The 20,958-nt window shown below is 33.1% G+C and overlaps 1 protein-coding gene across 7 annotated transcripts in view; it reads right to left on the bottom strand.

Annotated features, from left to right (window-relative positions):
* FBXW7 (F-box and WD repeat domain containing 7) overlaps window positions 1-20,958 on the bottom strand; it is a 235,460-nt gene that overhangs the window by 28,707 nt on the left and 185,795 nt on the right. For 6 of the 7 annotated variants that reach the window (XM_082727308.1, XM_082727307.1, XM_082727309.1 and 3 more), the window contains 2 exons: window positions 4,126-4,208; window positions 996-1,137 (listed from right to left, as the gene is read on the bottom strand). In XM_082727308.1, the coding sequence (XP_082583434.1) occupies window positions 996-1,137; window positions 4,126-4,208 (225 nt within the window). Of the gene's footprint in view, window positions 1-995; window positions 1,138-4,125; window positions 4,209-6,644; window positions 7,072-20,958 lie in introns of those variants that run through there. The other variant, XM_082727312.1, reaches the window with a different exon arrangement.

Raw genomic sequence — 20,958 nt, 5'->3', positions numbered from 1 at the left:
TGAGTGACGGGAGGGGCCAAGGGAGAAGGAGACAGAATCCTCAAGCAGACTCCCTGCTGAGCATGGAGACTGACAAGGTGCCCAATCCCAGGCCCTGAGATCATGAGCTGAGCGGAAACCAAGGATTGGCTGCTTAACGAACTGAGCCACTTGGGCAACCCCCAAGCAATAAATTTTAGAAAACAAGTACATTCAACAACCCCAGAAACCCAAACATAAAGGAGAAAAGGAAGGAAAGTCTTATTATCTAAAAAGCAGTAAAAAATGCAAATGCACACTAATACAAAACAAGCACTGGATTCTCTCAGTTGATAAACTTAAAAATTAAAATGAGCTCCCTTATTTTCTTTTCTTTTTTTTTTTTTTTTTTAAGATTTTATTTATTTATTTGTCATAGAGAAGCGAGAGCTAGCACAGGCAGACAGAGTGGCAGGCAGAGGCAGAGGGAGAAGCCCTCCAAGCAAGGAGCCCGATGTGGGACTCGATCCCAGGAGGCTGGGATCATGACCTGAGCCGAAGGCAGCCACTTAACCAACTGAGCCACCCAGGAGCTCTCTTATTTTCAATAACATTTTTTATTGACAAACACTTCACATAACATAAAACTCACCATTTAAAATGTACACTTAAATGATTTCCAGTGCACACCTATCTTGCTGGGCAACCATCATCACTAATGACTCCAGAATAGTTCCATCACCCCCAAAAGAGATCCTGTACTTAATAGCAGTGAGTCCCAATATCCCCTCACCAATCTCATTGCAACTACTAGTCTATGTTCTGTCTTTATGGATTTGCCTGTTCTGGATATTTCATGTAAATATAATAATGCAATATGTGGCCTTTTGTGTCTGGCCTCTTTCACTTAACATAATGCTTTCAAGGTTCATCCATAGTGTAGCATGTAACATTCCTTTTCATGGCTGATGAATAAATCCCTTATTTTTTGCAGCAATTAAGTGAAGCATTTCAAGTACTGTGTTTAGACATGTCACCTGAAACATTTTCAGCCATTCCTGGAGGCCTGTAGGTGGTTGGACAGATGTAATTCGGCGTCGTTGTTGCCCTTGGCCATTGGCTGCTCTCAGGTCTCCAAAAGTTGTTGGTGTTGCTGAACATGGTACAAGCCCAGTGGTACTACAAAAAAAAAAAAAAAAAAAAAAAAAAAAAAAAAAAAAAACCCACAAGAGAGGAAACAAAGATAGGCATTTATTAACAATAATGGGCTTTAATTTAATAAGAATATGATCTGGCATATTTCGAACATCAATAAAATCATTACTTTTATTTGCTTATTCCCAGAGAGCAAGAATACACAAAATCTAGTCTGCTATTCTTAGAGTAGGTTTCCTGCCTCCTACATAGCCACCTGTTATTATCCCAACCAAATGACAGAATCTCTATGGCAAAACTGCAACTTGTTGATACATATAAATAATGTTAAAATACATCCTTAGAAGATACAGTTCCCACCTCTCTTATGACCACTCCTTAGTGACTTAATTAAAGGAAAGTTTAAGTTTTCCTAATAAAAAGACCTATAAAGCTTATTAATGTTTTTAAAAATTCATACATAGAAGCAGTATACTCAAATACTTTGGACATTTCACTAGATATGTTCTAAATTATTTATAATATTTATTTCTCTCCAACTTCCCACTGTTGTTCATAAAGCTTAGCCTAGATGACATTTGACAGGAACAAGCCTTGATTAGACAGAGATTTACTCAAAACAGTTAAATATTGAAAACTTACTATGTTATATGTAAAAATAAATAAAATGAGATGATCTAAATACTTTAATGATTTAAACTCTGAGACATTAAAGAAAAAAAACCCTGAAATTGAATTCTGCCACTAGTAAAATTAAAGAGTTAAGACTAGATGATCTATCTCTAAAACTGTCCAACTTTCCTAAAAATGACTAATAGCAGAACAAATATAGTTATAACCAAGTTATTAATATCTTAAGCTTTACTTTCTAATTTCAATAATATTTAAATCATTTAATCTCCAGGTAAATACGGAGTATCTCTATTTTAGAAACATTTGGAAAAAAAGTGTAGGAAGATTCATAATTACATTTGTAAAATAATCTTCAATATGAGCTATGATAATAAAGTGTTTTAAATCCAAAGAACATACAAATTGTATCCTAATAGCTCAGTATTTGGCCCTGATAAGTTACTAATGAAACAACTCCCCAATTCTTTACTATCCAACATATCTCATTATTTTGTTAAAAAAAAATCTATCTTAGTAATCAGATTTTACAGAAAAATCTACAGACCTTTCCACATTTAAATTTTTTAACATTATCCATCTATGATAATCTCTAAAATACAACAATTAAATCTATCTTCCTGTCTATCAAATTTCAAAGGTAAGCTCATTTTCATCTCCAAAATGAAACACAATGTGATCATAACTTAAATTTTCTAATAAAGTAGATGGAAAATCAGTTTCATTATTATTATTAGAAAATCTGTCAAAAAAAATTTAAAAACACCAAACATACACTGACAAAGTCTCCAAAAAGACATGGAAACCAATATGCTGTTTGGTTTGCTTTGATAGGATTATGTTAAAAGTGTTAAAAGGCTGAAAACAGAACTTGCACCTTTTTAGGTGCTTTCTCAATATACAAAATAAGCAACTAAAGGCAAAATTTTATTAAAATGTGTTCTCTAGTAAAAATTCAGTATTTATTTACAAGTGGCCTTAAAAACAACTGAAAATTTTAATACCTTTGTCCCGGTATCAGCCATATTAATAAAAGGCCAAAATGATACGGCTGACTGGAATCTATACATTAAAAATAGCACATTTTTAACATTAAACTCAACTTTCTCATCTAAGAAATACTTATCAAGACTAGAAGAAAAAAGCAAAAATGAAGTGAAGAGTTTCACTTGTCTCTCTTATCACTCCACACCCTCTGGTGGAGGTGCCCAAACACAATGAAACTGTCAAAAGGCAAAGGGCAAGTAAGAGAGAGGGGACGGGACAAGCCAACATGGGGAAATCACACAGAAAGCATTTCTTGAATAAACAGGAGATAGTTTTATTTTTTTCTTTGTATCATGTCTGCATTTTTTGTATATAAAACTAATTATTATGATTTCTACATTTCACAGAAGAGCATTTGAAAAAAATCTGTCTACAATTGAATGAAATAAAAATATAAACTCTTTGGGGAAAAAAAGAGATGCAATCTCTAACAATGCCCAATCACAGAAACTTAAGTCTGAGGAGTGTTAATTTTATTGCATCTTATATAATAATAAGCATAACTTTAAACCAAAATATTTAGGGGAAAAAATGTCACCATCACGAAGTTCTTATTGCTTCTAGCTCTAACTTTTATTAAGTAATTTGAAGTGACAATTATCCAAAGAAAAGCAAAAAAAGCTCTGAAGATACTTTTGTCATTTAAATTTTAAAATACCATATTCTGAATGACATCCAAAGCCATTTTTAATTGGCTGGGTAATAGATACTGTGCTTAAGTTAGCCTAATTAGCATGAGAGAGGGTAAAGTTTTATATTGATGCAAAATCCAAAAATGATGGAAGGTGCACAAAACAAGACTACAGTTGTATGTAGTTGTTATGGAAACTATTTTACTGTTGTGGAAATGTATGTGTTAAAAACGTAAGATCTACCAAGCAAATAAAAGGGGATTTCTAACACAGTAAGATTTATTTAGTAACTGTGAGGTTTATTTCCCTGCTAATAAATGTAACTTCAACTTTGCATATATAAATATCTATCCTAGAATAGCTGTTGCTATAGTAACAAGATATATTTGCTCATATTCACATTTTAGAATTTACTTTTCAGAATTCCTTAAAATTTGTGATTTAAAAATTTTGTTCATAACAGAAATTCCGCTTGTGTCTTATTTCAAAGTATTAGTAAGAAAACACAGGCTATAGTGATAGTCATTCTTCTTACTTAAAATTATGTATTTCTCGATTTTTAGTGATCTCAAAATGTGTTGAGTCAACAGTACTAGTGACATTATAATTCTTTGAGAATAAACTGAAAGAAATGTTTTTGGAATCATCACCTCTTTAAAGAAACAAAAATCATGAGAGAATCAATTATTATACTTAATATTACCTTGTATATTCTGAGACTTTGCATGGTTTCTTTCCCAAAGAAAAAGAGCGGACCTCAGAACCATGGTCTAATTTTCTTTTCATCTATAAGGTAAAGCAAATGAGACAGATTTAAGAAAAAAATCACCTGTCCCAACTATCAAATCTTAACATTTGCACTGGCAATAGTGAAAAAAATTCTTAAATATTCATATGCCTAAATTTTCATTATTTAGGCATAGTTAATGTATGTAGAAAATAAATGCTTCATGGTTTCTTCTACTAGTTCTACTTTGGTTTACTCTTTAAAGATTAGAAAGGTGAATTTCCCCCTCTCCAATATTTTATCCAGAAGAATAGCATATGCTGATTTAAAAATTGATATTCATCATACATATTCCTTGAGAGTGATATGCCTTTCACATTTTCCAGTTTAAGAAACAACATGGGGGAAAATGTCATGTTAATACACATATTACAGAACCATATTTACCATGTCTCTCTTAGTGATCATCATTTTCCTTTAAAAACATATTTTCAAGACAAAAGGGACAACAAAATTCAAAATTTCAAAACCTGAATGGAAGTAACAGTAATTGAATTTAAAACACACAGGTTATTACAAAAGTGTAAAGTGAACGATGTAAATAAAACAATCTTGAAAAGTAAGTATATAAGGCAAAAGCAATGAATATGGGTAATGAGGGGAGTAAAAAAGTAAATCTACAACAGGAGAGAAGTGTGGAGTTGGTATAATAAAGGTGGAAAAAAAGCCATCAATTGATATTTACAGAAAATATAACTTCACTGACAGATGCTCACTCAGGACAAAATATTCTAACTTGAAAAGCAACAAGAAGATTTTAAAAGAATGAGTTAAATATCTTTGTAAGGTATATCTAACATCTACAGCTTTTAAGTATTATGCTATGTATGTGTAATACTGTAAATACATTCAGAATTACATTTTGTCAACATCAAAATTGAAATATTTATTTTTTATATTTCACCATCCGTTAACTGAGGTCATCTAACTATAGATCTGTTATAAAACTAGAAAATAAGATCGGTTAAGATTCAACTTTTTCTACTTCAACAACCCCCTCAAGATTTGTGTCCTCTAATTAATTACTGTACCACTGAAAATTATGGGGGGGGGGGACCCAATGCATGATAGACAGCTATCCTCATTTTTTAATAATAAGGTGAAAACCCTTGCTTTGCAGCAGACTTCTTTTCTTACCTACTGCCTCACATGGGAACATCATAACACAGCATGCTACATTATAAATACTAAAAATTACCAACGAGACTCAAAAAATTTTTGAACCATACTCTGGATAATAAAGACTATGTTTTTATCATCATGAAAAAGTCTTCCAAAATACAGGGACCATCTTATGGTATCAGGGACTACAGTAAGGGTACAACAAGCTCATCCACAATTTTTACCTTAGTTCAAGAAATATCTACTGGAAAGAAATGGAATTGGTCTTACTTCAACCCTTCGGAAGTTTCTGTACTCATTACATTGTTTTAAAGTGATTTCTCTCAAAAACAATTATTTTCTTTCTCCAAATGGTTTTAGTAAAAAGGAAAAATAAATATATAAGCTTTAATATATAGATAGCCACGTGCTTCCATGTATATAAATTATAGACACGTACACATACACGCAAATGTATCTATCAGGAAGGTCAGTCAGTACAGATCACCTTAAAAATCTCGTTTTTTCCATAACTTCCACAGATTCTTATTTTCAAAATTAACATGAGAAACTTTGATATTCATTCTAATTAAGTTGTAATACTGGCTTTCAGAACTTCCCTGGGTATCTTGTAAATACACATTGGTGCAAATGGTATTTGCCACCAAAAGCAAACTTTATTTCCATCTTAGAAACCCTTCAATGAATAAAAATGCCCAAAAGACATATTAAGGGAACCATTTAGAAAGGATTTTTTATCTTCAGACTATATTACTAAATAAAGACTTTCTGTAGGACTACAGAAGTCTCTTAAATATTATATTGTTTACTGAAAATCCTGACTTTAGAACCAAAAATTAATTCTGCAATTTTTAAGGGGCATAGAAAGTAAATATGACCTTTTAAAATATAAGTTCTAAATATTCTAGTGATTCTAGACTTTAAAAGAGTCAGCTAAAGATAAAAGAAAAGAAATATATATGTATATAAGGTATAGAAAAATTAAAGGCAGAAGATTCACTAAAAGCTAACTAAGGGTAGAGTATTTCCAGGTCAGCATTTAACGGAGCCACATTTCCAAAGTCTAAATATATTTTTAGTGAAAAATTTCCAGATAAAATATTCATTTTACTTTAAATTTAAAGCTGTTTACAGCTTACGTTGTCTTTGCATTATTTGCTTACATTCACGTTATAAAACAGAATACCAGCCATCCAGCCACCCACCAAAATTAGAGGATACTGCAGCCATCTCTGATGATACAGATTTTCCTTCTCAGGCAGGCACACACACACACACAATCACACAACACAGAAAGAAAACAGATTACTTACTTTGTAAAAAATCATTTTTAGTGTGCCGTAGAAACCCATATTTTCTGTATTTTTCCCCTTCAGTGATTCTGTGCCCCCGTGTGTCCGGCTGCTTGGCAGTCTCTGACAATATAAACCTTTTTCAGGTAGGTATGTCACAGATTCTAATGTGGACATGCTCAGGCACGTCAGAAAGGGAAGATTAGGGAGCAGAACCGGCAACAAAACTCCACAGTAAAGGCAAATGCAGCTCAGTATCAAACAGCTTCTCGGGACACACATACATACATGCAGCTTGACTGAGAAGAACTCGAGGGAATAATGAGAGAGAACCGAGAAGATTATTGGAGGAGACTATGCCCTGTCAAAGCCTTGACTGAACAGATTCCTCCCTCAGCAGCAGAGGGATCAGATTACATCTTCCCTTGAACACAGAATGGTGCAGTCCAGGATTCAGCAATGCAGACTGCACATCAATTATATGGTGATCCGCTCCAGGGAACCCGTAAGCACACAACGCACTGAACAGAGGGAGGATGTGGGCAGCGAATGAGACCGCCCCCACACAACAACCCCCTTCCCCTTGCGAACTTTCAGGAGATTATTTTGTATTTTGGAAAACCTGCATTTCGGCAGAGTTTTAAATGGCAAGCCTTCTTTCTACAAATAAGTGCTTTCAGAAACATTCTGAAAATGGAATATATTTTCCATACAGTCTTCCCAACAGAAGCAAAGCAGGCTATTTCCACTAACTGTTATCCTATTGCAGTCCTGGCACAGACTGATCACATTTTTCAAGTAGCTTAGATGATAGAAAATGAGCAATCCCAAAGGGAGAAATTAAATAGTCTTTGGGGGGATTTACAATAAAGTAGACCAGTTTGGAGCACACAACATTTGCAGAAATTATGTAATAAGTTATATTTCAACTTGCGTATTTCTTATATTAACATTTAATGAAAATATTCCCTATGTTTTTCCATTTCACTCATTTAAAAACATATCAAAATTACCACACACTTCATCAATTCTTAGTAATCATGACAATTTATTTTTAGGACTATCAGGTTGGTATTAAGTGTATAAAGTTTGGCCAAAAGGTTCCATTTCTCCAAAGAAGCAAAAACTGGGCTCATTGGAGAGTCTTAACCTTATTTGTGAATTAAATCCTGAGTAAACAAGCAGCACTGGACTTCTACCTCCAAAATTATTTTGAGAGGAAGGTAGTTTGCTATCCTTAAAAAGGCATTTTACATAATAATAAAAAAATACCAAAGTTTGCCTGAAGGCAACCTTTTTCTCAGAAAAACTACTTCACAAATCTAGATATTTTATCTCGCAACTTGCTACACAACTAGCTTCAGAGGCAATTATAAGATTCCTTGGACTAGAAAGACCCATTATTAAGGGTCTAGTTAATTAACTCCTACCCTCCCCATTAGCATTCTTTATTACAAGTAAACTGTGTGCCTATAGTTATTTAAGTACTTAAAAAGTTTGCTCAGAAAAAAAGAAATACTATTTGGACTTACTACAGATTACTACTCTCTGCTATGGTTAACGAATGACTTTCATTAGGTAAATGATTTTAAATGCTGTATAAAGTAGTTATCATAATTTAAAAAATAAATATGTTTACCTTTATAACTAAGACATTAAGTCAGTGTAATGTCTTTTACTTTAAAACATAAATGAAATAAGATAATCTAAAATTTTATGAAAATATATACCTTGGATTTTCTGGAAATTACATTCTCTGTATAATCTTTCAAAAAAATCTGACTCTTAAATTCTTACCCTCAGAAACCGTATGTACATGTACCCAGCAAAAAGTTAGTTTTCTAAATAAACAATAAGCTTATTTCAAAGGAAAGTTCTTTTTAGAAAAAAAATATCCAACTGTTAGGAATGGACCCAGAAACCCTTTTGTTAGAAGATTCAGAGAACTCAAAGATTTAAAAAATAATAATAATGCAAAGTTTAAAAAAAAAAAGTAATTTCCCATTCACCACCTGCCTCAATTCTGGGCTATATCAAGAAACTAATTATAAAATGAACACCTGAAATTTTCTCTAAAATTTTGTAGTGGTAACTAGCTTATTAGAGTATAATGTAGATCTTGACTTCAATTGAAATCATGTCCTCTCTCTAAATGAAGTAACTTTTCCAAATTAAGTCCACTCAATTGAGGACAAAGACAAACTTTAATAAGCCATGGTCACTCTCAAAATCTAGGGTATTTAAAGAAGAAGATAACTTAATTTTGTATATTCAAAGGAATGTTCTTTTGGTTACAAAGTTCCTTTTATGGGATGAAGTTATGGGAAAACCTGATGCTCACAAATGTATATTTTTATGTAGGTATATATATTCATGTTTTATTTTTGAATAGGCAAAATATTTACATGATTCAAAACTGGAAATGATAATCAAAAAGTATATACTGAAAAGACTTTCTACCACCTGACATCCGCATCTTCTGTGAGTCCCATTTGATAATAATCTCTATTAGTTTGTCCTTTAAGTGAGAATGTGTATGTTTATAAGTACTCATGAAGACTTTATTTTCCCAAATATTTCAACAATTCTCCCTACTATTTTGTTTACAATGTTAATTTGAACTGTGAAGAATTTGGCAAGCAAAACTAGTCAACCAAACTTCTAACCAGATTTCAAAAAATTGAATAAAAATAATTTTCAATATTCTCTGAAGTACTATTAACCAAAGTTGTGATCTATTAATTTCATCATAATCTATACATGAACAAAGCAAATGAAACCATTCTCCATTCCTATTTCTGAGAGTATTGGCTAAAATACAGATGTTTAAAACTTTATTCAAAGATTTAAGTTTTTTAGTAGTACTAATGAAAAGGCCTTTCTGTATGTTAGCTATAGCTATCTCTTTTTTGTCCTTGGGGTACTCAGAAGCATTTCAAAATTGACATCAGTCCATAATCTATGTCAATAAGTTTCAGGGAAAAAAGTATTTTACGCTCTATGCTCGAATGTTAACTATAAGTTCAATGAAAAAAAAATCAGATAGTCAACTATCATAGTTAGACAATACCTGTGTTTGTCACTCAAATTTTTAGAATCACTATCTCAATGTATTAAGTATATTTTCAATATAATAAAGTACATTTTCATATAATTTTAGCTAAGCAATAAATTTCCCATCCTATAAGCCTTACTGGAATCTATTAGTAAGGGGAGTGACTGCTAATTCAGACCCAATGCTCACCTCTATCACAACTCCGTTCAACTAGATACATGAGAAGAATGGCAGTTACTTAAGAAACAAAGAAAGATATGAAGATATACTGCCCCAGAGTCTAGGACTCTGGGAAATAAGGCAGTAGAATGATTAACCTGTGAACTAGCATAAAAGAAATGGCCCCTCTGAAAAATTAGTTGGAATGACTAAGTTTTTAAAAGGGCATGTTGTAGTTATGGGCATAAACCAAAACTAATCTACATGTGAATAGTGAGAAAAATATAAATAGTAAAGCAGTCTTCACTGAATCATGTATCTTCAGAGATGTATCTTTATACATGGTGTCAACAGGGGAAGCAGTAATAATTTTCCCACCTTGACTCTGAATTCATTATTTCCATTTTAAATAATTATTTTATTATTATGCTTATCATACCTCATTGTTATTGATTTAATACATCTTTTTCCACTACCATCTACTCTAAGAAGATTCCCATCTTATTCTAAGCCACAGTAGAAAAATGATACATAATAAATAATGTTTTTGAATAACTGGACATATTAGCAAACAGTAGCAACCATATAAGCAAAAGTAGCAACCATGGCATCATTTATCTAAAGCATAAATATGTTATAGTTAGTACTAAAAAGTCTATCTATTGTATTAGAATTGATATTATAATATTATTGGTTCTTTTCATTATCTTGCTAACATTTTCTTTTAAGTAGGCTTCACACCCAGCACAGAGCCCAAGGTGGGGCTTGAACTCACAACCCGGAAATCAAGACCTGAGCTGAGATCAAGAGAAGGATGCTTAACTGACTGAACCACTCAGGTACCCTTATATTGCTAATATTTAAAGACTTACTTTCATTTTATAATAAAAGCATGTGTTTATAGTCTTATGTCAGTGATTTTATTATTATCACAACAACATTCTTTACTCTGATATTACACTAGAAAAACTACCTACCATAATTAGCTGTCTTGCCCCAGCATAGAATATAGATTAGAGACAGCTCAAAACTTCAACATCAAAGAAAGGAATGTCAAGCATGCTAAGGCTGGAAAAACTTTTTAAAATCTCACTAACCCACTGTCATTAACTTTCTGGGATGTGAGTTCTTTTTATTTTATTTTTTTAAGATTTTATTTATTTATTTGAGAGAGAGAGAGAAAGCACAGAGGGAGAGTAAGAGGGAGAAGCAGACTCCCCACCGAGCAGGGAGCAATGCATTGGGACTTGGTCCCAGGACCCTGGGATCATGACCTGAGCTGAAGGCAGACGCTCAACTGACTGAGCCACCCAGGCGCCCCTGGGATATGAGTTATTAAAAGGTTCACAACTGAAATTGAAAAGTTAATAGCCTATCCTATCACAGGTATTATGAATTAAAATAGCATGTATGCCCAGCATCTACATTTTCCCTAGGCAAGCAGGTGGCAGTATTGATCAATGAGCTATTTCCCACTCTTAACTCATTAATTAAGCATTTATTTAGCATCTAGGATTTGTCAGGCACAAGACAGTATATAATTAAGAAAAACTTTTTTTTTCATCCATTGAATTTATGACACAGAATAGGGTCATCTATACACATCTGACTTTTAGAACTCAAACTGAATTAGTTTCTTGAGAATATGTAAAATAAAACAAGGTGAGCCAGATTTAGTTTGAAATTACCATCCAGGTAAACAAATACAGAGATATTACTGCATTAGAAAAAAAATCACAAACTATATATAACTTTAAAATAAACTTGTTTTGGTAGGGGGGTACTGCTTATAATAATAATATACAAAATCCTAACCTCAGTAAATCAAAATGAAAATCACAACACAGCTCAGACTGGTTTGAAGAATTTTTAAGATAATTATAATTGTAGGAGTAGTACTTTCATAAATTTTTCTTTTTCTTGAAGCTTAAGGTATTTATAACTGTATTTATAAAAATGTAGTTCATAAAGATTTGATACAAATAAACTGTAACATTAACTCAAAAACATTAAGAATTTTTTCATCCCTTCTAATTAGACCAATTAGTTATCAGGTAAACATATGCATATGTATACACACACACACACACACACACACACACACAAACATGTAGAGGTTGATACAATAATGTAAGTTGATTTTCATTTATCCCAGACACAGAAGAAAACAACGAAGATGGAAGTTTTGCTTGTTTGCTCTTCTGAAATTCATATTGTTATAGAGTTATCAGACTTAATACATGTACCAAAACATTCCTTACAATACTTCTGTAAAGACAAGTAACACCTGCAATAATTTGACAAAGTTAGTAAGTCACTCCAGAATACATCCTGATTTATTTAGAAATCAATTAATCTTTATATCGCATGCTTCAAATCCAAAAAAACTCTCAGTAAGTATCTCAAATTCATATGTGAACATTTCCTCTCAAAATTTTATTATAAATTTTTTATAGCAATTCCCTCAATTGTGTAAGAAAAATACAAAAATAAGGTTGACTTCAAGAAAAATGAAGCAGCAAATATGACCCAGGAAAGAAGTTACACATGAAGAATGAAATCAACTTTCCATCAATATAAGACCTAAAACCCTATTTACGCCAGTACTTTCTTTATCCAGTTCTATATTTATTGGGGCTGGTTGTAATGTTCAAATTTACCTGATTTCAGAAAATTTTTCTATAGGTGTGGTATATCAATCTTACATTTTGTACTAAAATAACCTTTGAGGCACCTGGGTAGCCTAGGGTTTAGCCTCTGCCTTCAGCTCAGGTCGTGGTCTTGGGGTCCTGGGATAGAGCCCCGCATCCAGCTCTCTACTCAGTGGGGAGCCTGCTTCTCCCCCACTCTTTGCCTGCCTCTCTGCCTACTTGTGATCTCTGTGTCAAATAAATAAATAAAATCTTTTTAAAAAGTAAAGTAAAATAAAACAACCTTCCACTTTAAGGTGTGTTTAAAATTCTGGAATTAATTTATTACATTAGTCATGACTTAATTTAGTCATGACCAAAAAGTTCTGAAAAAAGGACTAAAGGCTAAGAAGTAAAAAAAAAAAAAAAAGTCATATGTACTGGATAAATAACAAAAAAAATTAAAATCAGGAAGCCATACGTTTAGAACTAAAAGGGAACTTGGAAGTCATCTAATCTAATTCCCCTTCATTTGTGAAATGAACATAAGCTTTGGAATTGGAGAAACCTGAATTTAAATACCAGATTTGCCATTATTAGAGTGTAACACTGGTAGGGGTTATTTGACTTTTATGCGATCTGGTTTTTGTAATGGTAATTACCATCTACTTTACCAACCTAACCCACAGTCATTGTGAGGACCTAGGAGATGCCCAGAGTATAACAGATATCCTATAAAATAATAGCTGTTATTAACAGGAGAGAAAAGTGAGGTAGAGAATTAAGTGCCTTGCTTAAAATTATGTAGCTGTATTAGAACCTTAGACCTTGGTCCCAAGTTCACTACTTTTAACTGATTTCTATTAGATATGTGACAGCTCAAGCTAAGCTAAAAAAAAAAAAAATCAGACATTGCTAAAGAGGGGAAAAAATTACATTTTGCAAACAGCAATTACATATGCAAACTATAACTAAATCTTGGTTATTCAGTTCATGGAATAATTATCTGGGTCCATATGACTATGCTTCTGCTACATGTGGGAAATCTGAAGCAAAGACATGGTAGCGACTGAGGAAAAGGTGACAGAACCTGAAAGATTTAATTTAAAAATAATTAAGAAATAACCACCTATATCCCAATATCTGTAAAATCCTACTGAGGACAAATAAAAACATTATAGTAATAACCTTTCTCTCCCCAAGATACTTAAAATCCAGCTTGTAAGACAAGAAACTAATAGAAAACAGTATCTATCAAGTGCCAAATTGGATAGTTTAGGAGGTCAGAAAATAAAAAATAATTCCAACAGTCTGAAAATATCTCATATAAAATGCTTTTGTTTCTAAGCTTAAAAGACAGAAATTTGGTAGATGTTGAGGAGAAAAAAGGAAATCATTCCTTGTGGGCCAAAGATATATGTGGAACTACCATTGTCATTAGCTTGAAGAATTAACATCATCTGTAAGTCTTCTAGTAGTCAATCTTACAAGGTTCATCAGAGCATAACCTATTTAGTAATATATCTCCATATACAAACATAAAATATTATAATTAAAATATTCTTTAGCTTACTAGTAATGGTTTCTTCAAAAGTACTTTCTGCCATGACTCATTCTCCCATTTTAGGTATAATATGTGTCTTTCTGTACAAGAAGAACTTTACTGTGTGGGTGTAAAGACTGTTGACTTTTTATTTAGTTATAAACACTGACTAATAGGGGGTCCTTCTGTTTCAATAGGCACTTATACAAGATCATACACACAAGCAGCTTGTACTCAAGGGCGACTGGTGCAGAAAGAAGAGATTTCTTAAATAAATACTCATTCAAACCTTATCATCTCTTCCAAACTTGATGAAAAAAACAATAAAAAATGTAATTCAGGGCAGTAGGGTACATAATTCATTGACTTTCACCAAAATGTTGGAAAAGGACATCTGATGTTAAGAAAAAAAAAAAAAAAATGCATGACTTGCTTGGAAAATTAAACATCTTGTTTTACATCCAGCCCTTTCTCTTCATGACGTGCCCCTCTAGCCCCCAAACACAAAGCCTCCTTTTAAGGAAAATTCTTCATTGTAAAAAATTTTCAAGTCATAGAAACTTTTCATCATGTCCAGAACTAGGAAAAGGGCTACTGTAAAGTAGAAGGTATGTAAGATTCAAACACATGATATAAAGTATGGTACTTTATAGAATAAATATGCAAATATTAAGTATATGTGTATGTATGCCTAGAGAAAAGCCTATGTAAATACATAAATATATTCACAGTGGTCATCTAAGTGCCTTAATAAGAAGACCTTTTTCCTCTTTTTCCTTACCTGCCAATAAACAAATTTACTTGCATAACCTTTGAGCACCTACTCTGCTAATAACTGTTCTAGGCTCTAGGTATAAGATGGCAAACAATGCAGATGAGCTTTCTGCTCTCACATAGTTTACATTCTAGGAGAAGGGGGAGACACATAATAAGTAGACAGTACATGAGTAAGATAATTTCATATAATGCTTAATTTTAAGAGATAAATAAAACAGAGTGCTATGAAAGATGTAGGTACTAAGGGTAGTAGAGAAGTGTGGCTAATTTTGAATGGCAACGCCCAGGAAACAACTGTTAAGTCAAAATGAAAGAGTAGCAGCACCTAGGATCAGCAAGAATAAGGCCAGTCTGGCTAGGATGGTGTGCCGGGCACAAGATGATGTCAGACAGATAACCAAGGGCCAGATCATGTAGGAGGATCATGGTCAAGAGTTCGGATTTAACTCTAAGTACAATGTGACCTCATTAGAGGATTTCTAGAATGAGAGTAAACACAAAAGAACTTCTCTATGTATTTTTGCCTGTATTATTTTTTATACTTTCAAAAATGCATATAAAATTAAAGATTGCTCACAAAATAATTCTCACTGGCTGAAATTAGAAATACAGAGACAATATATAGCTGTATTTGAACTCTTTCAACTCTTTCATCCAGCAATTACTCTTCCATTTCCTCATACTTACTCTCCAACTGAGCGCCTTTCCCTAAAGGTTCCTAAACTTAGGAAAGAGAATTGGAATAGCAAATAAGTCTTAGTTTGCACCATGTGCCAAGCACTATACTAAATCTTTATAGCAGGTAACTCAATTCTATAAGAATGGAGGAGTATCTACTATATCATATCTCTATTTCCTTGCTCTTCTACTTTCTATGTTCTGATTTTATCTTTACATTTGATAATTTACTCTTTTTGAGAAAGACAGAGATGTTGGGCTCAGATCTCTGTAGATGGATCTGCCAGCCTTCTTTTAGCAAATGTCTACAATGGTGAAAGACATGGTTACCTTTAGTTATTAGAGATTTTACCCAAGGTATACTTTTTACTTCTCTGTGATCATAAAAAATTCCAGAAAATAATCACAGAATCTCAAAGTTGGAAAAAGCCTTCCAAAATCTTAGTACAGCCTCATGTACAACCCTACTTAGGTACACCCTTATTAGCATGTAGTCATCCAAGATCTGCTTAATCTAAAATACATGTTTTTCTCAATTCGGTAATCTTTTATTGGTTTGCTTCCCAATTCTGATAATTATGTCCAATTATAAAATTTGACGAGCAGATACATAAAGTCCAGATTCAAACTTATTACGCTTTTTAAAATATAGCCTCTCTTCTCATCTCAGTCATTTTACAAAATCTCCAGAAGAATTTAAAATAAGAGGGGATAACTTTAACCAATCTTTTTAAAACTCTAGCTATGAATCAAAGTCTGTGGACTAGGACTTATTTCACTTATTCAAAAACACTTAATAATTCCATATTGGTGGTAGGCCACTAAGAAACATAAATCACCCCAGGTTCTTACTCTGGAAAGTATGCATTATGGTGAGCTTTAATCAATTCTTTACTTACTTTAGAGTAGCTTGCCTACTCTTTAAGTATCTGTGTTTGATACAGCTGTCAAGTAAGGATGGAAGAACCCAGTAATCATGCCCCACTACATTTAAAAAGGAGGATTCTAAAGATTCATTTTAGAAACATCAATTTACATTTTAAAATAATTACTGTATATATAATTTAACAAACTGCATTCTTTGCTATGAAAGAATCAAGAATTATCTGACTGGCATAATGCCTACATGATCCCCTACCTTTTTAGGAACTTCCAACAGACTATAAAGATTCAGTATATAAAAGCAGAGTACAAAAAAAAAGGCTGCTCGAAATAGATGGGTCATAAATGTGGTTTGACATAATTTTGCCTGTCATGGAAATATTTTCAAAATAACTATTCACCTGAAAAGGTATACGATCTATAGTAGTTTTTTATTCACAGTGAACCATAAGATCAATGGTCAGGAACACTTTGACATTTTGGCAAAACCACTATAATAGAAATATTTTATTTATAAGTTATGTTCTTTATTAAAAAGCTATTTCATATTTAAGAACGCATTTATCTGTAAACACTCAAGACTCCCAAATATTTAAAAATTAACTTTGAAAGTCTGCCACACATGATACCTGATTCTAAAAAGTTCTTTCTGCAGGATGGATATCGTGAGCTTTCTTCCAGCTGTGTGAACTCCTGGTATATAATGATGGCACAATGACTACCAAACAAATGTGCACTACAATTTAAAAACTTCTCTGTGCATACAGCTGGTCCACTGAGAACCATTACAAGGTGATTTGAGAACACTCCTGAAAAACTGAATCTTCAATTCTTTTTAATTGAGTCAATACATGTTCAAACTCTTAAACATGAAAAAAAGATCCTATGAGGAATAGCTTAACTATACTAAAGCACATAAAGTCAAAGTTAGCAAAAAGATGTTGAACTACGGAATATTCTTAAAGTTGTAATATTCTGTTAGCTCTTGGGATAAAGACACACACACACACAACACACACACACACACACACACACACACACCCTCTTCATTTTCAGCCTTTCCTTTAAAGTTATTCTATCAAGAGACAAATATTAAGAACATATTTTTCAAGAGATGTTAAATGAAGACATGGTAATCATCATGATCACAATGTAAAGAGATTAAAATTAAATGGTATTTTAAAGATATTTTTACTCAACTAGCTTTTGCAAAAAAAAACCAGATTTTGTTAGACCAAGATGTAATTTACTCCCCACCAATTCATTTATTTCAAAGACTTTAACTTTGTGAAATGTATTACACTTGTTTTTCCACATAGGTAGTGTAGAAAAAGGAAATTACTGTTAGAAAAACTTATGGTGAGCCTCTAAACCCAAATTCCACTGCAATATTATTAGTTTCATCCAAATGAATCCTGCCCCATATAATGGTTTCCTGTTTTCTAAACAATGAAACAAGGTGGGAGAAAGAAAACTAAACAGTGATTCAAACATTTTATTTTGATAGATCTACATCTGCTACATTCAAGAAATATCTAGCCAGGGTTCTTGAAAGCCAGGCACTAAGCAAAAAGTAGCAAAACTGAGCAAGATGTCATCTCTATCCTGGAAAAACTACTAATTTGGGTGGAAGGACAGTCAAATAGATTTTTTAAAAAGGACAAATCAATGTAATTGTTAAAGGAAATTGCTCAATTTATATGACAATGCATAGAGCTAGAAAGAGGAAGAGATATTCCAAGAAACACAGGTAATATTTTAAACCTAAAGAAAAAAGGGAAAATAAACACTACACTTAATTTGAGTTCTCCTTTACTGCCCACCATTAAAAATATCATAAACTATTCCAGCTTAAATAAGCAACTGTTTTAAAAAATAAAGTTTTCTTAAGAAAATGAAGCATACAGAGAAGAGAACTGACAGGCACTCTTCTAGATGCTTATATAAAATTCACTGAAGCTATCTAATGACTGCATGAAGTAGGTACAGTCTTTCAGATGAGGAAACAGGTGCCAAGAGCTCAAGTAACTTCCCCCAGGGCATACAACCATTATAGGGTGGCTGGGATTTGAAGACAGGCAAATCTTGGGTCTCCAGTTTACAGAAAATGATAACAGGGTTTTCTACCTACATAGCAGTAAGTATTGGTAGTTAATAAATCTCTAGGATGTTTCCCATGCAATTTTAGTATGCAGATGTATGATGTGTGCATGAAATCTATGTTAGAGTCATAGCAGACACAGATAAAGAAGAGACAAACTAGATAGCTAATTGAGTACTCTGATACACTTTACTGCTAGGAATTTATCAAGAGCAGCTTGACAAAGAATTAATACACTACTGCCAGTGCCTCCTTGGTGAAGGCCTGCTCCCATTATCTTTGACATTATATTGAGGGTAGGTAGCCATTGGTAGGCAGAGCGAATAAAAATCTATCTGATGACAGGTACTTACAGTAATACATGCATTTTTGCTTCCTTTTCTAACCGTCCCCCCACAAGAACTATTTTTACCCTCACTCCCTCATGCATTTTTCTTTATATCTCTAAAACATGAAATAATGAAAAAGAGTTGAGAACAGAATACAGCAAAGTATCTCATTGGAGCCTCCTTTTGAAAGAGATAGTAGGTCTTTCTCCCTTACCCAAGTTACCTGAACACTATAGAAAACTGGCAAAAGTTATGTATCCTAATACTAAAGAAATGTTTTAAATGTTCTCATTGGTTATTACAACTCCAAAACATTTAACAGGGAATTATGACTCCCACTTGGTTTTCACTTTTTTAGTTTAGTAGACAGCCTAAAAATACGTGACTTGTTAACTAAGTAATAGTGTGGGGGGTATTTTTCGGCGTATATATACAACATATGCTTCAATATGTGGTTATGCTTTGGTCCTGCTTCTTAATTTCATCACACAGATCTTTTTGTAAGGACCAATCCATCTTTAAAAAATGTGAATTTGATCCATGTGTGGCTATCACTTCCTAGGTATAAACATCAGTTCCAATACATGCATATCTCTGTGATTCTATCCTATACTGTTTCAACTAATTATGTGTATTCTACCTGGGATACATAATTACAACAAATGTAGGTTTAAATGGTTATTTTAATTTCCTGCAAACACTCATTCAGTTGTATTTATTTGGATGCCTATCATATACAAGTTAAGAACAGTCTCAGCTTCATGGCTGTGATAGGAGCTTTTATAGTGTGGTAGGAGAGGAAGACAATGAAATAAAACAAAGTAGAGATAAAATTGGCAGGTAAATGCTGCAGTGTTAAGAAAATGCATTATGTTAAGGTTTTTACCTAGTCTGGGGGTTCAGAGAAGACTTCTCTGAAGGAATGACTAAAATGTGTTGTGGTGGGGGAAGGGTGCCCCTACTATAGGATAGAGGTTCTATGGCAAGTACAGAATAAGGCTAGAGGAGTAGACAAGGGCTAGATTATGCAAGACCTCATAAAGGTCTTTACCACAGGAGTAAAGAAAAGCTTATGCTGGTTGTTGGTCAGGGGAAGGAGGTAATCAGATATGCCACTTGAAAAATCATTCTAAATGTAATATTAAAACCAGAATGGGAGAGTGGATGTGGCAGAGATTATGTGAGGAAGTTATTCCATGACACCAGGCAAGAGAGAATAGTTGCTTAGACTAGCTGGGTGAAACAAAGATGAATAGAAGTGAACATTTAAGAGATATTTAGGACATAAAATGAATAGCATTGGTGACAGATTGATTAGTTGTGAAGAATAAAGGAGGAGGAGTTATCAAGGATGAGACCCAAGTTTCTTATGCAACAGGATGGGACATGAGAGAGGATACTAGACAAGAATCAGACACTAGACAAGTTTGCTTGTTTTTGTTTTCTGGGGTAGGGAGGATCATGAAGTCCATGATTGGTCATATTTGGTTTGGTCATATCCAGGTGAGGAAATCATGCTCCAGGTAGCTCTAGGAACTCAGAACAAAGGTCTAGACTGGAGATAAAAACATGGGAATCATCTGTGTATAGGCCTTCTCCAATTTCCTTCTCAGAGCTACCTTCTCCCCGTTCTAAAGCTGTTAATCACAGTACTTGAACCAATGCCTTGTCAGAGTGTAGACACATTATTTGCCCATCTTCCCCATTAAACCCTAAGCTCCATGAAAGCAGTGACCACTTTCATTTTGGTTCTTTTACCTCAGCTGCTTATGTAGTCCTTACACTTATCAGGGTATCAATAAATAATATTTACATGAGATAATGAACAATGCAACACGCACCTTTATCAATATTGACAGAATTACAATAACTGGAAATTATTGATTTGAAATTATGTGATTTGAAAAACTCATAATTTTCATAAGGAAAGGTGATACAGGTGAACACATTTTATAAATTTATTATTTATTTAGTGCTATGTTATATATAATATTATTTGTAGTATCTTATATAGCTATATACACGTATTTCCCCTTCAGGCAAAAATAATAAAATTTTCTAGATATTTACCAATTACCAATGAATTATAAACCAAACTGGAAGAAAATACAGTTTGATATACAACAAAAATGCAATTATCTTTGTTATTAAAAGTCGACCTGCCTTAGGACTTCCTGTAGC

Source organism: Mustela nivalis, assembly GCF_964662115.1.
Source record: "Mustela nivalis genome assembly, chromosome: 4".
NCBI lineage: Eukaryota > Metazoa > Chordata > Mammalia > Carnivora > Mustelidae > Mustela > Mustela nivalis.
The sequence above is the reverse complement of the archived record's forward strand: the minus strand, read 5'-3'. Positions and strand labels throughout refer to the sequence as shown.